Source organism: Salminus brasiliensis, chromosome 12 (genome assembly GCF_030463535.1).
Source record: "Salminus brasiliensis chromosome 12, fSalBra1.hap2, whole genome shotgun sequence".
NCBI classification, from domain to species: Eukaryota; Metazoa; Chordata; class Actinopteri; order Characiformes; family Bryconidae; genus Salminus; species Salminus brasiliensis.
Window position 1 is genome coordinate 6150991 of NC_132889.1, and position 17001 is coordinate 6167991.

At 43.3% G+C, this 17001-nt stretch overlaps 1 protein-coding gene across 4 annotated transcripts in view; it reads left to right on the forward strand.

Moving 5' to 3' along the window:
- grap2a (GRB2 related adaptor protein 2a) overlaps nucleotides 1–13470 on the forward strand; it is a 34390-nt gene extending 20920 nt beyond the window's left edge. For all 4 annotated transcript variants that reach the window (XM_072693609.1, XM_072693606.1, XM_072693607.1 and 1 more), the window contains exons 3-9: nucleotides 1769–1865; nucleotides 3913–4004; nucleotides 5386–5505; nucleotides 8418–8607; nucleotides 11116–11226; nucleotides 11700–11795; nucleotides 12772–13470. In XM_072693609.1, the coding sequence (XP_072549710.1) occupies nucleotides 1788–1865; nucleotides 3913–4004; nucleotides 5386–5505; nucleotides 8418–8607; nucleotides 11116–11226; nucleotides 11700–11795; nucleotides 12772–12948 (864 nt within the window). In that variant the 5' untranslated portion in view covers nucleotides 1769–1787 and the 3' untranslated portion in view covers nucleotides 12949–13470. The remainder of the gene's footprint in view (nucleotides 1–1768; nucleotides 1866–3912; nucleotides 4005–5385; nucleotides 5506–8417; nucleotides 8608–11115; nucleotides 11227–11699; nucleotides 11796–12771) is intronic.
- The last annotated feature ends 3531 nt before the right edge of the window (nucleotides 13471–17001 follow it).

A 17001-nucleotide genomic window follows, 5' to 3' on the forward strand; every position in this document is an offset into this window, starting at 1 on the left:
AAATTACTCATTTTAGTCCCAACTTTTTTATAATCAGACTAAATTCTAATCTGATCTACTTTGTTTGGAGCAACATTTTAAACTCTATAGTGTTTAATATCCTACAGTCCAGTCTGACTGACCTACTGAGCTTAACTAAGCTGAAGTTTCCGTTCCACCTTAAATAACGCAGTGGTTACGCTCTGCTGTTGAAATGGACTCAATGGAACTGCGGCACTATTTAAGGTGGAATGCAGAGTTCGCCTTAGAAGCTAAGAAGAACTTTTGTTTGGCTGCTCTGTTTTGTTTCCTCGCCAGAATAAAGTCCCAGTTGAACTCTGTTTGGGGTGGCTTTCCAGAAAATGAGAAGTTCGTCTGCAGCAGCAGCTAAGGATCATATCTATTAATGACGCCTAGAGGACGGTAGATTGCCCCCTGCTACAGCAAACCTAAGGATGGGGAAGCTAAGTGGGTCGAGAACCTTAAACGCAGATACCTGATCCATTAAAAATGCCTGAATTAGCCCCCAGTCACTGGATTGCATTGGGACATCCCTAGTTCAAGCACTTCCTGAATCTGTAGAGGCCGCCCTTTATATAGCAACTCATAGCCAGATTGTACGTGACTATGAAGATGAGTCAGCACACTCTCACAGTCTCTGCCTTATTGCTAATTTAACCCGATGGTGTCTATGGGCATTTCGCCACGGCAAATTCGATGTTTTTTTGTATGTTTTTATTAATATCTTTGCAATAATACAGCACAGAAATAATGTTCAAACTAGGGATGTCCCGATAAAGGTTTTTTTTTTACCCCCAATACGATGCCGATCCCAGTCTCTGCCTTTCTTCTCTTCTGTAATTGATGGGTTCAGACGTCCGTCTATGGGTTTGTATGAAGCTGACCAATGGACACTCAGAAACTCGTCCTCTGCCTGTTTATACACTGTTGTATTCACACACTCCACTACTTTTGTGAAGCTAAGGCACTGGTAAACCCATTTCACGCATCAAAACAGTTCGTCCACTCGAGCAAAGGGATGTTTTTTGCAGGAAATATGAAGAATTTCTCAAATCGGACTTCGGAGTATCTCCTCATACAGTTCTCTAGGCCATGTGGGTCAGGTGGGTCTCAGTATATGCACCAGGCTTGTTTAGGTGTTCCTTTGAAAACTTTTCTTGCAGTTCCTCTCTTCTGGTCTTCTCCTGCTTTGTGGACGTCAGTTATTTTAATGTTCAGAGTGCTAGGCAGCTGTTTAGAGGAGCCCAAAGCTGAGGATTGTTGGGACCTTTCCTACAGCTGATTGTGAACAAGCTGTAGACCTAATAAGCTAAGCACCCGCAGCCGTTTTTTTTTTTAACCTTGCCCATTTGGGTTAAGGTTACCAGGAGTGTTTCAGCCTGGACTGGGAACGAGGCACAATTCAAGGCAATATTAATTAGGACTGGCTCTGGCTTTGGCTTTCATAAACCTGCCTTTTTTTGGCCTGTATGTTTGAAGACCTATTGCCCTATTTTTGTTTTCTTCTCCATGTTTGGTTAGCGTTCACGCCTGAATGGCTGACTAACCACACACGCATGCTCACTCGCAGGCCCAGGAGAGACGAGAGCAGGTGTTTGGCCTCTATCAACCACAGGAGAGCTGAGGTTAACACTTTCGGGTGCCGCCTTCAGTTCTTCCGCAATGGCCCTGTTTAAATTTTTTTGTCCTGACATCCTCCTTTCTCTCTCTCTCTCCCCCTCTCTCTCTATGTCTTCCCTTTCTCGTCTTTCCTACTTGGACGTTCCAGAGCACACAGCATCGTTGCCATGGAGGCCCGAGGACTGTACGACTTCAACGGCACGGCGGAGGATGAGCTCAGCTTTCGGAAAGGAGACATAGTGAAGGTAGCTACTGAGGCACAATGCCGACAAGCACTGATTACTGTTGCATGCCGCTGCCAGAGAAGCGTTTATGAAGTCTGAAGGGGACTTTTCGAGACCTTTTATTGCAGATGAACTTAATTTGTTAATTTGTGGGGGGTTTTTTGGCATATCTACCATGCTTAGCTGAGTGCTGTTTAGTAGCGGTGAAAGAAAATATTGATATATGGAAGTATCATAATATATCGTTATGTTATGCAGTACTGTATCGATTCTCAAACACAGTTTACATGTTTAATAAATAGTTTACATGCAAAAGATTGGTGGCAGACAGAGGTTCATTCTGTGTTGTGTATAAACCTTGACCACTAGATGGCAGTGTTGTCTTCGGAGCCCACTGTTCTGTTTGGATCAGATTTTATGCATATCACAATATTGCAATACCGCCTCGCTTACGTATCGCATCGCAGGTTCTTGCCAATACACAGCCCTGATTATCGCTATATTTTCATTAAAAATAATGCAGAATACATGATAATAACTCTATTTTGGGATTAAAACCAAAGGTTACACATTGAATCCTATTGTTGGGATGTCAGCGATCATCTAGTCTCAGACCTTTCAGCTGTTCAGATCTCTCTCTAGCCAAAAGAGTTTAAATATCAGGGCTCCCAAACATCCTTATGCGGTGCTGCTTGTGAATATATCTACGCTGATGGGCGTGGTGGTCTCGAAATGAGGTGTGTTCAGGTCAATTTCTGGCGTGACGGAAAACACAGGAGCTCCACTGACTGAAAACAACCTAGGCAGACGTCGACAGCCAGGCGTTCGTTGCTGTCTTGGCAGTGAATTGTCAACACAGGCACATGCAGCCCAACGCTCGTACACCCCCCCACGCTTTACACCACTGAAATAGCAATCCGCCAAGGTCAGTCAGACCGCACCTGGCTCTTAAAGGGAACGGCGAGGGACACGCTGATTGGTTTATTACATGTTACGGCCTAAACAAACACACCCATGATTCATTAAGGCTTTTCCAGTCGTTACGATAGCAAAGACACACTGACACGGTGCGCTGTTGACAACTTGCCAAAAGATCGCTAAAATAGGGCCCCTGTCTTCCATGGTATTTTTAGAGGTTGAAGGTCACCTCAGTTTGGGAACTCGAAATTTGGGTATCAAAATTTATCTGAATTTCCCTCAAGAAATTGTTAATTGAGGGGGTGTTCATTTGCAACTTCAAAGTCTGGAACTTAAGGTATGTACCTTAATTCAGACAGCAGTTTTTGGTCGAAACTTTCTAAAATCGAAAGAAAACGGACAAATTTCCGTTCCACCTTTAATGGAGCACACCTGTGTAGGCATCAGAATGTAACTTTGGCACAATTTAAGGTGGAATAAGAAATTGGGGGAAAAAGTTAAACTCATAGATATATCAAATATGCTAACTAAAACGTTGTACGTGTTTTTAATTAGCTAACTCAAAAGCAGCAGTGAGCAATAAATGTTACTTAAAAACGTCCAGTGTGTCCCAAAACATTTGTCAGTGTATGATAGAATGCAGTGTATCATATTGCAATGTCATATCGTGACTAGCGTGTTAGCATGTGGCTAGCATGTTACTTCAGGGCTTACATATTTGGTGGGTTTAGTGGAAAAATAACTGAAACAGATTTTTTATTATTATTTCTTTCATTTTTTAAATTTTATTATTATTTGTTTAATCAGCAGTGTTATATATATATATATATATATATATATATATATATATGTGTGTGTGTATTTTTAAATAATTATATCATTTATTACCTTATTACCATATGTTTTTTTTTCTTTAGATATTAACATGTTTTATTTTATACGTGTACAATATATGTCATTATGCTTAAATGTTTAATGATTTGGAGGTACAGTAATATTTCACATGAAAATCTTAGCATATTAATAAAAGCTGAATTTTAATCCACTCTTTAATTTTTTTTTTAAGAATCATATTAAATAGAGTTCACAATTTTGTGAAATTGTAAATCTTGTTTTCTGCTGAAACGTTCCTTTAACCTGTCTTTTTCAGATCCTGGGATGTCAGGAGGACTGGTATAAGGCGGAAATGCACGGCCACGAGGGCTTTGTGCCTAGAAACTACGTGGACAGACAAATGCCCAGGTGAGTTTGACTGTGCACTAAAGTTTCCACAAGCTCAGCTCAAGCTTGTTTATGCAAAGAAAACAAAGTAAGTAAGTAAGTAAATAAATAAATAAATAAGCTGCACCTTAAGAAGAGGCCTTTGAAAGCCACCAAGCTCCTGGCAGAATTCCGGTTGGATATTTGAGTTTAGTTCAACTTGAGGTCAGGCCTTTTGGGAAGGCCATTTCAAAAGCTTGATGTTAGCCTGCTGTACCTATTCCACAAATGGTCTTACTTACTTGCTTCAAGGTGCTGGGTCTGTTCAGACACTGGCACAATGGCTATGTCTTATGTACCTCATTTCGACATGAGTAATGTGCGTAATTTTGAAATTTAAAGGGTATCACTTTACTTGGGTGGTCCATTTAGATGCCCCATAGCTGCTCACCTGGCATTCAAGTTGGATGTAACCCTAAATCCTAACCCTAACCTTAAACTTAACCTTACCCTTGTTTCAACCCTAAATCCTAACCCTAACCTTAAACTTAACCTTACCCTTGTTTCAACCCTAAATCCTTACCCTAACCTTAAACCTACCCCATAATCAACCCTAAATCCTAACCCTAACCTTAAACCTACCCCATAATCAACCCTAAATCCTAACCCTAACCTTAAACTTAACCTTACCCTTGTTTTAACCCTAAATCCTAACCCTAACCTTAAACCTACCCCAAAATCAACCCTAAATCCTAACCCTAACCTTAAACTTACCCCATAATCAACCCTAAATCCTAACCCTAACCTTAAACCTACCCCATAATGAACCCTAAATCCTAACCCTAACCTTAAACCTACCCCAAAATCAACTCTAAATCCTAACCCTAACCTTAAACCTACCCCATAATCAATCCTAAATCCTAACCCTAATGTAAACCTTACCCTTGATTCAAACCTAAATCCTTACCCTAACCTTAAACCTACCCCATAATCAATCCTAAATCCTAACCCTAATGTAAACCTAACCATTGATTCAAACCTAAATCCTAACCTTAACCCAACCCTTAACCTTAACCTTAACCTAACCTAACCTAACCCTTAACCTTAACCTTAACCTTAACCTAACCCTTGAATCAACCCTAAATCCCAAGGTTCCTTTCAATAGAACAGGCATTCAGTTGAATGTTAGTCGAATGTTAGGTGAGCATCTACGGGGCATCTACAATGGACCATCCATGTATAGTGATACCCCAACAATAAAGGTGCTCTGAGTTTTTCAAATAGTCATAGAGTCACAGTAGCTCAAAGAAAGCTCCAGTTCCACATGTTGACACGCAGCACACCAACTACTCTGGGGGGCACTGAAAGAGTCTGAATGGGTCACTGACGTTAGCATGGATCGGGCTACCCTGGTCTGTTTCAGCTGGTTCCAGGAGACCGCCAGCCGCGGCTCTGCCGAGGAGATCCTGATGTCCAGAGAAGTCGGAGGCTTTCTGATCCGCGGCAGCCAGAGTTCACCCGGAGACTTCTCCATATCTGTCAGGTCAGTGTTGTTATGCGTACACTGCTAATGCCGGACGTGGCACTGCACCTTCTTTGTGCCGTGCACGGTCACAGCGTTCAGCTTTAGAAGAAACCATGTGTGAAGAAAGAGTAATACTTGAGATAGCTCTTTTCAAGTATTACTTGAGGCTTGAGGAGGTTGAGGCAGGGTTCACACAAGCGATGCGGCAGTGTGGCTGCTACTGTTCGCACATGTTGGCCATTCACACGTACAGCGTTTGGGTTGCGGGGCGGTTCAGCAAGCCTTGTATTTTTTACATTACACTCTTTGTAGGCACGTTCTACAGACCTTCTTGTTTTCTACAGACCTTCTTGTTTTCTACAGACCTTCTTTGTGCAGAAAATGCTAAGATGCAGTTTTACAAGCCTGTTTACCACCCTGTTATGCTGGCTCAGACCTAGCCGAGCATTGCTTAGCACTGTTGAAGGACAAATCCTATTTTTTGATCCTAAGTCTCAACTGGAGTTGCTGTCTTCTCTGTGTCCTCTTGGCAAGGTGTGGAGTTGACTAGCTGAAGAGATTGAAGCCAGCTGACCGGGTTAGCTTTTAGCCTAGCACCTGCTCACGCGATGGTCCCCCAGCGCCCCTCAGTTGTGCCTTTATTTTGTCCGGTCACCGGACAAGTTTTAGCTTTTAGCCTTTTTAGCCACACATGTGATCCCTGGCCTTTCACATGATGTGCCGTGCTCTCTCAGGGCAGCACATCTCAAAGGTCAAGTTATGTTAATATAATTATTTTATTGCACACTATATGGACAAAAGTATTGGGACACATGCTCATTCATTGTTTCTTCTGAAATCAGCGACAAGAGCCCCACCTCATCCCGAACTCCTCAACTCATCCTGAAAGTATTGGATGGAGCCCCAACCATCATTCCAGAGAACACAGCTCCACTGCTCCACAGCTCAATGCTGGGTGGGCTTTACATCCCTCTAGCCCACGCCTGGCGTTAAGCAACATAAGCAACTGAGAATGTAGCTGAATGTATTCATTAGAAGGCGTGTCCACAAACATTTGGACGTATAGCCTATTAAAGTAGAACTGGACTGCACTCATCTCACCAAGCCTCGGCCTATCAGTTATGAATGCCCCCCCCCCCCCACACACACACACACACACACACTCTGTACCTGACATATGGAAATCTCTCATTAATATTGCATCCTGAACAGCTGCCCTCTAACTGCGGTCAGATTTGTGTGATTTGTCGGAGCCGTCTTCTCATAAATCATCCATGTGTTTAAACTCCATCCATCATATCAATCAGACTGAGAGAGCGAGCGAGCGAGAGAGTGAGCGAGAGAGCGAGCGTGAGAGAGGGGGATTTGCTCCCTCTAGTGGTGATACAGTGTAAAATAGTGTTTTGGTGGAAAAGGAATGGACCATTACTGCTAACAGTGAAGTGACTAGAAGTGAACAGCTCCCAGTTTGCACTGCATGATTTGCATAATGCTAAATGCTGAATGGTGACTGTTCACTTTCATTCACTGTTAGCAGCATTTCTCTGATTTAAATGTGGCTGTAATCTTGTCTTAGTTCTTGTGAGATTGTTGATTTTAGCAGGTTTAGGCCAGGCCTGATCCCTGATCTCACACACAATTAATCCAGTCGGGCATTGTAAAGGCATTGTATATCACTCACTGTGTCCTTGTAATGACAATGTGTGCCAGCAGAGGGCGGTAATACAGTTCATCAACCCATGCACTCCTCCATTCCACCCACAACAAGTGGTTCTGATGAGTCTAAAGTGAAAAAATGCCACCATGTGACCAAAACATTGTATATAATTTGATATACAGTATTATAAAATAAATATAAATATAAATATATAAAATTATATATGTAGGAGGTTGGGTCAGTTTAAAATAATGACCATAATAAGTGTTGTCTGTCACTCTACTCAATACAACAGTCAGGAACTTTGACAAAATGTACTGTCCCTTTCCTGCTGCTAGCCATCGGCACAGTTGGTCTTGCTCTCTCCAGGGTGGGTATATGGCGCTCTCCCCCCACATCGCCCCAGTGTGATTCTGGCTGCCGCTGGCGTCTTCTCTCCAGCCGCGTTGGTTGCCTGGTGATGTTGCATCGGCAGCAGTTGGAAAAAGAGGTGTTGGCTGGCTGGACACGTGTCGGAGAGGGCGTGTGTTGGTCTTCACCCTCACTGAAGTGTCGGATACTGATATAGGGGGAGAATACGTACAGGTCGGGTAACTGGCAATTTAAATTGAGGAGAAAATTATTTTAAAAAATTGAAAATAGATTTTTAATTTTTACGACTGCCCGTAAGTAAATCTGTCCTACCCTTTGTAAAAAATGACATCACAAAACATAGACGGATGCTTAAATCCACCAATGAAGAACAAGAGGCAGATGACGGACATACGATTCCACCACTAAGACACGGCGAGAGTCAGAGGCGGGTTTCCCAACCGTTCTTCATGGCCTTGTAACGCTGGATGTGAGTCGCGTACAATCTGGCAATGAGATGCAATCAAAAGGGTGGGTTCTACCCTGTTAAAAGTATAAGATCCTCGAGTAACCATTGAGGTTCTTCAGTTTAAAACTGTGGTGGAACCTCTTCTGGTGCTTTGAGGAACCTTCAAGGTACCCTTTTCTTCTAAAAAGACTTTTCTTGAAGGTTCCTCAAGGCACCAGAAGAAGTTCCTCCACAGCTTCAAACTGAAGAACCTCCAACAGTTCCTCAAGGATCTTCTACGTTTAACAGTGTAGCTTAGCATAACAAGTTCTTGACGCTCTCGGTTGCTTCACAGATGCTGATCAGATTGTAAACGGCCACAGCAGCATAGGAGAGGGGGGCGGATGACGGCAGATTTGAACATTAAGGCATCAAATGAAGTCATGCTCGCTCTGTCTTCTGTATCGTTTACAGGCACGAGTTTGATGTGCAGCATTTCAAAGTCATGAAGGACAACAAGGGCCATTATTACCTCTGGTCAGAGAAGTTCACCTCCCTGAACAAACTGGTAGACTACTACAAGACCTCCTCCATTTCCAAGCAGCGGGAGATCTACCTGAGGGACGGAAGCAGAGACGAGCCCAGACCGTCAGCGCCTCAGCCAGTAAATACATTTATACCCAGTCACTCGATTGATGGGCAACGATAAAGCTAATTCAGCCAGAATTTCATTGGGCAATGGGGAAAGGTTAATGCTAAATAAGTAATAAATGGGGGGGGTCTAATTCAGTTCGCTCAGAGGGACATGGGCTCCAATCCTTTTTATTGTCACCTTGACCTGTAGAGGGCGCTCTTACGGAGTGAGATATTGGCCCTGTCCCAAGTGGAGCCCCTAAAGCCCCTGAAACATCAAGCCGTCTGTCAGCTGGCAAATGACACCAGGGTTAGTGGTGGTGGTTGTGCACTAACCACCATACAGTGGCATGCAAAGGTTTGGGCACCTCTGGTCAAATAGAAATGACCCTGCATGGTCAGTACTGTGGGGGGGGGGGGGTTTCTCACCCCTTCTTCCATGCAAATGGAGTCCTAGTCCTGTGAGGTTCTTCAGCCGTCTTGCTGCACAGCTCTTTGGAGATCTGTCTACAGATTCTCGCTGATGTTTAGGTCAGGGGACTGTGAGGGCCATGGCAAAACCTTCAGCTTGCGCATGTTGAGGTCGTTCGTTGTGGATTTTGAGGTGTGTTTTTATGATCATTATCATGCTGCAGATGCCATCTTTCAAAGATACAAGATGAAATGGGGCAACCATGGTAGACCACCAAACCTGACCCCATTAGATAAACAGATTTTAAACCTTTTATCTTTGAGAAAGGGGAGAAGATCGAGCTCCGCTCTCACTTCGGATCTGAAAACATCCACCGGTGCTTCTGTCCTCCATCCTTCCACTGTGAGAAGACAGCTCGACTCTGAGGGTCTGAGAGCATGAGGGGCTGATGGAGAAAATGTTTCTGAGAAAAGCAGACTGACAATGAAGAACGTTTGATCAGAAGAAGCCATCTTCAGCTTTTTTACAGATGGCGTGATGTTTGCTTACAGTAGTTGCTGGTATTTCATTGAAATGACCAGTGAGATGATCCTGTGCCACTGACTGCAACTCATGATTGAACCACCCTAGTGCTTAACAGTTGGAAAGGTGCTCTTTTCATGAAAATCCGCCCCCTCTTATCTCCAAACTCATACCTTTGCTCATTCTGGCCTTCATCAACCTCCAAACTTCTTAACTTCAGGTGTTCCTACAAGCAATTCTCTTGGAGTTTTCTTGGTCTTCCAGACCTCAACTAGCCTTATTTCAAATAACTAAAAGTTGAATGATCCATCTATGAAAAGGATCCATCCCTGAGTATATAGTGCTGTTTCTTCTCTTCCTTTTTCAATCCTCCTCGGAGCCTCTTCAGCTCAGAGCTCTCGAAGAGTCTGACCGCCGCCTCCACTCTGGCCTCTTCATAATCCCAGTCTACGGCCCTAATAAAGTGCTCAGTGAAGTGCACAGCTCGTGTTCTTGGAACTGAAGTCATTGAGAAATCAATGCAGCGAAGTCTAATGCTAAAGTACATAACGCCAAAACTATTGATTTTACCATCAGGATTCATTATCCATGGCCGGTAAGCAGATTCTGAGCTGTGCTTTACTTTACTATGCCTGATGTATCCATAGGTCACACTATATACAGTATGCGTCCAAAAGTGTCCGCATAGAGTCACGGTGAAACACTGCTGATGGAACGGGATGCTCTGGAGCAGCCAGACATACCCAATGGCAAGTGTTGGCTAGAGGCGGAGAAACTCCCTGAGTACTGGGTTGCAGAGTGAAGCAGTGAAACATTTGCCAGACCTAGATGATCCAAATCCAGAACTGGTCATCCAACATCTAGTGTCTTTCCAGCCTTCCCAGGAGCAAAGATGCTGCAACTGGAGCAAATGGGGGGGCAGGGATTTTCAAAGCCCACAACGTAGGACATAGTGTAGGCACTCTGTAGATGTACTGTAGATATTGAATGGACTTACCCATTCTCTGCCCACATATGTTTTCATTTATAGCTACTGTTGTATGGGCCGGAGCACACATAGGTCAATTTCTGACCATAGGTCCACATACTGTCCAGATACTGTTTGGGTGGTGGAGCATTCTTGGAACAGGATAAGACAATGGCATGCTATGGTAGTATGTGTGGTGCAGGGGTTTTTACACATGTCCGTGTCACTGCTTTGTTTACAGTGGTCCACCACCCAAACATAACCTGCCAAAAGTGGCACTGTGGTCAGAACCTGACCTTTGGTGGAAACTTAGAGGATGGTTAACACAAAATTATGCACCAACAGATAAGCTATTGTCTCTAACTGGACACCAGCAAGAGGCAGGAAAGGGGAGGATTCCTGCTAATGTGGCCAGGAGATCTACACTACTCTTAAAAATACAGGCTCTGCCAATGGTTCTTTGAGCAATGCCATAGAAGGACCAAATTTGTCCTTACCTTTCAATTGGAATGGAACCCTGGCATAGGTTCTCCACACTCCCATGACACTCTGTGGTCATTCTATGGCATTGCTCAAACAACCATATGAAGCACCTTTATTTTTTTAGAGTGTACAGTGGCATCTTATGTCTAATTCAGGTAAAAAGAGGAAGTCTTCCTGAAGATAGACCCCACGGCGGGGGCTATGGACCCCCCCCTCCCTCCTCAGGGGGACCATACAGATCCACAGGACCAGCTCACACTCAGCAGGTAAGTTATGATTCTCTCCAGGTCTCTATTAATTACATAGTAATTTTAGAATATTTTGACCACCTACATAATAACGGGAAGACCACTCCCTGGGCTCGGATGACTCTAGCAAGACTTAATGGCATGGACTGTATTAGGTGATGGAAGGTGTTCGTTATAGAGGTTAATCAGTGACCCATGGGGTACCACTGTTATTCTGTTGGGAGATATAATGCTACCACCCTTTACCCGGTACCCCATACTCATGCCCTTTTAGATATCTGTCAAATCCCATGTGCTTTGCCCAAGATGATCATTTTGCACTCTGCTACAACTGACTGGTGTGCTCGCTTATGTATAAGCAGACACAGTTACGCTGTGATGACCTATTGTTTTAGCGCCCAGGCCAGGGGTGATCATAATATGCATTTTGTGACTGTTTTACTGATGCCATACTAACGCCACGGCCACCTGCTTTGTGCCCCTATGGTCAGACCAAGCGAGGCAGTCTGGAGGAGAAACAAGGCAGGAACAGCCCAGTCAGCAACATTCCCGGCCCCAGGCGAACTTCAGAAACCCTGCCCGCATCGGTACTTTAACATTTTGCCCATATATACGCAAACACACACACACACTTCCTGGCAGAATTGGTCAAGTTCAGTTACATTCATTGGCTTCCTGGACCTACCTTCTGAACACAGTCCACATATTAAGGGTTAAGGGTTAACTTTCTAAGGGAAGGCCATTACTAAGCTTAATGTTAGCCTGCTTCATCCATCCCCCACCCACCTTTGAAGGGTGTTTGTGGTTCATCGCCCTCTTGGAAGACCCAAGTCCAACTTTCAGCCCGTCTAGGTGAGGGTTTGAGATTATGCTGAAGAAATCCGAGGTGGTCCTCCATCTTCATTATTCCATCCACTTTGTGCAGGCAGAAGCGAAACAGCCCCAGACTACATGATACTACCACCACCATGCCTAAAGCTGGCACAGTGTTCTTAGGGGTTAAATGACTCACCTTTACTCCTCCAAATATTACAATATATGGACAAAAGTATCAAGACACATCTCTTCGTCATTGAGTTCAGGTGTTTCATTCAGTCACATTGGCTCAGGTGTGTAAAATTAGACCCCATAGACATGCAGTCTGCCGTAAAAGGGGTGGGTCTAAAGAGCTCCTTGAATTCCAGCATGGTACTGGAATAGGCTGCCATCGTTGCAACAACAGGTTAGTTGGTGAAATTACTTCCGTCCTAGATATTCCACCATCCACTGTGAGGGGTATTATGCACTGTGAGTGGGGTCACAGTGTCTCCAGCGCTCTGTTGATTCAATAACTGCTCCTGTTAGAGCTGCAAAGGAGCACCAAGCCCATATTAATGCCTATAGATTTAGAATGGGAAGTCATAAATGTCCTGTAGGTGTCCCAATACTTTTGTCCATAAAACGTACCTCCGGAAGACTTTCATTAAAGCATGAAAAGATAGATTATTAGTGTTATCCGTGATTTAATGACCGTTTGACATGTGTGTGACATTCAGTTTTGTGTGTGTGTGTGTGTTGCCCCAGAGGTCAGCCGTCCAGGTGAAAGCGATGTTTGACTTCACAGCAGAGGAAGACGACGAGCTGGGCTTCAGCGCTGGAGATGTCATCGAAGTCATTGACCGCTCCGATACGTCATGGTGGAAGGGTCGGTTGCACGGCAAGGTTGGCCTCTTCCCTGCCAACTACATTGTCCAAATCTGACCCAGCAGGACCGGTCAGCTCGGCCAACACCTGCAGAACCTGACCAAGCAGAACCTTGAGAATGAATTCTTACGCGTTATGAAGATTGAATCACTTTTACAAAGTTGGATAACTTCATCATCTTCGTTACTGGTTACAAGGAAGTGGACAAAATAACGGAAACGTCTCTATTGGCTTCTACGTCTCTAACTACCCATGCTTATAATGAGCTGGGCTGTTTATACGGATCCATACTTTTATGTAACACACGCTCTGAACAAATCAGGTACGATCGGCCCATGCCTTTGTTTACTTTCCAAACTGGGGGTTGTGATATTACCCTCAATGATTTCTACCACAGTGCTGGGCCTACGTGGCTATAGGCTGCGTGGGACCATGCCTTCATATGTACAAATAAATGTACTCATTTTTAATGCCCTGTTTCATGTTCATTAAATCAGTTGACCGAGCCATTGTTAGAGGTGTGATACTTTTTAATTTGTAGTCTATAAAATATTCCATAAAATATTTTGAATATTATGATTTTTTTTGTCAGTCGTTATTGAAGATTGAAAAAATAAAACCTGTGAATATCAGCATTTTACTGAGCAAATATCCATTCAATGCTACTGTTGTGAGGTCCGGTGCACACATAGGTCAGTTTCTGACCATAGGTCCAGATACATTGACCATCGACCAGATACTGTTTGGGTGGTGGAGCATTCTCACAAGACAATGGCATGCTATGGTAGTATGTGTGGTGCAGGGGTTTTTACACATGTCCGTGTCACTGCTTTGTTTACAGTGGTCCACCACCCAAACATAACCTGCCAAAAGTGACACTGTGGTCAGCAACTGACCTTTGGTGGAAGCTTAGAGGATGGTTAACACAAAATTATGCACCAACAGATAAGCTATAGTCTCTAACTGGACACCAGCAAGAGGCAGGAAGGGGAGGATTCCTGCTAATGTGGCCAGAAGATCTACACTGCTGTTAAAAATACAGGCTCTGCCAATGGTTCTTTGAGCAATGCCATAGAAGGAACACCTTTGGATCCATTTAGAACCATATTTTAACAGAATGAAGCTTCTTTAGAGCTTCCATAGGTTCTTCAGACATCTCTGTTACAAACATGGTTCTGTATGAACCATCTGTTCTCAAAGAACCATCTGAATAATCATAGGCTGGACGAGACCACGTCTTTATACTGTTTTCATACTTCATCATGCTTCATAAAACCTGTTCATGTTGACGTTTTACTGAGCAAACAAACAAGTATAATGAGCTTTTTCATTTTAATTATAGCTGCTCAAATGTTTTGCAGACTGCTGTATACCCTGTAATGAGATGCTGTTCTTCAGCACCATGGTGAGACATAATACAGTAGCTAATTACAGCTAAATCAATACAATAAATACCCAACACCCAATAAGCAGAACAACAAGACTAACGGGCCAAGTATCAAGTATATGGGTTCTGTCGAGGCAGCGTATGAGTGGCTGCGGTTAGTGCAGGCGATCGTCAGCTATAATCTTCACAGACAAGTGTGACGAGTTCCCTAGTAGCTCTTGAGGGGTGTTGCAGGGGACTTTGAGTCTGGATAGTAATCTGGGTTCCTCAATTCCCTTCAGAACATAAATCAATCAAATGCCTGAAACAGAACATTTAGAATAAAGAAACTGGGCATCCAATATCCAATCAGATTGCTTCCAGGCAATTACAACACAATCTGAGATATTAGCATACTTCAGCAGCCAATAACAGTGCAGCATACCGGCACCCAATCAGAGCATAGGATATTACAGTTTTAGCCGATCAGAAATAGGAAGATTCTATTTGCTGATCAGGGTGCAGGCAGCCAATGAGAGATCAGGATTGGGACAGCCAATAAGAGCGTTCTGTGCAATGCTAATTTCACATCAGACTTGTATGATGTACTTGTATGTAAATACAACAACCAATCAGAACACAGAATTGTGATGAAGAATTGTGGTGAATTATACAATAGCCAATCAGAGAGCAGGACAGTAGCAGCCAATAAGATCACAGGACCCCATCAGCCAAAATGAATTCTGTACAAACACTATTAGCATAAGTTAGACTTGATTTATGACAACAGCCAATCAGAGCACAGAATTTTGGTGAATTCACAATAGCCAATGGCTCAGAGAGCAGGATAGTGGCAGCCAATCAGAAACAGGACCAAATTTCACCTCAGAACACTATTAGCATACATTGCGATTAAATTATACAACAGCCAATCAGAGCACAGAATTTCCATGAATTCACAATTGAATTGAATTCTTAGAGAGCAGGATAGTGGCAGCCAATCAAAACAAAGGACTCCATGAGCCGCTATTTTTTCTATACAATGCAAATTTCACCCCAGAACAGTATTAGCATACATTACGCTTAGCCTATGGGCCGCCGGCGGGCCGAAAGTGTTATTACACACCAGTCTTTACAGAAGACCCTGTAGTTACTGAGTAATACACCTCAGTGTGTGATAAGCCTGGGAGTGTTAACCACAGGGTTGACTGTGGAAGCAAGCTGGTGTGTTAGCTGTCGGTTGCTAATAGAAACAAGCAGTGAAAGGCCACCCTTTTGGTGACCTGAGACTTAGTTTTACAGCCCTCTTTTGTTCACGCTGGATTTGCATTTAAATGAGGACACAACAGTGTTTGTGGTTCGCGGTGTATTCCTTCCATATTCCCAGCTCTCTTTATTCAACTATGCTAAGATAAGTACAGTCTTCCATCCTGGGGTTTCTTTAAATGTAAGTGTAAAAAAAGTTGTTTTTATACATTATCATCAAGAACAACCACTGAAAATATCAGGAAAGATAAAGGGCCCTATTTTAGCCATCTGTTGTGTGTCTTTGCTATTGTAAAGTACGCCTGGCATGACTCGAAGCTTGCAAAAAGCCATGTACCGAGTCTTTTTTTATGAATCATGGGTGTGTTTGTTTTGGGCGTAACGTGCAGTAATAAACCAATCAGCGTGTCACTCGCCGTTCCCTTTAAGAGCCAGATGGGGTCAAGTGACTTTGGCGGATTGCTATTTCAGTGGTGTAAAGCGTGGGGGGGTGTACGAGCGTCGGGCTGCACACGCCTGTGTTGACAATTCACTGCCAAGATAGCAAGACTGTTGATGTCTGCCTAGGTTGTTTTCAGTCAGTGGAGCTCCTGTGTTTTCCATTGCTGAGATAGCGATATGCCAGATATTGATCTGAACACCCCTCATTTCTGAATTGCTCCTCCCTTTCCGTTTCACATAGCATTGTGGGACACAAGTGTCCACCGTTACCACACTCAAATAACCCCACCAGTTCTAAAAATGCATTGTGGAAATCTATCCATGACGCACTACATACATGTGCGTTATTTATCGACAAAAGGCGTTAGTGTAACAGGGTGGTAAATCAAATCATGCAATTTGAAATTAGGGTAAGAAAAATTATTTTATATATATTTATTTATTTGTGAATAAATATATATTATATATACACAGACTCAAACCTAATTCTCAAAAATGGGATTTTAGTTTAAAAAAAAAAAAAAACATCAATAAAATGAGATGCTGACGTCATGTTGGCCAATATGGACCCATGTAAACGGCCACGTCCTAATAATAAAATTATTAAAAATTATATTATTATAACACTTTAAACGTTTAAAACGTATTTTCTCAAGAACTTTCACAGCTTAAAGCTTTTAAAGCTTTGGAAACATTTCATTCATTTTTGTGCTTAAGCTCTTCAGTCGTATTTGGGATATGTAGGCTCCCTAGAAGGGGCGCGAGTCCTCGGATTGGAGCGCAGCCCTGGTCTCGTTAACCAAAGACTTGTGGGGTTGGTTTACGTGTTTCTGGGTTTCTAAGCAACAGGTCAAACGTGGTCAGGCTCTGTTTCCAAATAGCACACACACACACACACACACACACACACACCAGGATCCACAGCAAACTTCCTAAACTCCTCCCTGCTCCTAAAGTTACGCGCAGAGAGAGAGAGAGAGAGAGAGAGAGAGAGAGAGAGAGAGAGAGAGAGATAGAGAGAGAGAGAGAGAGAGAGA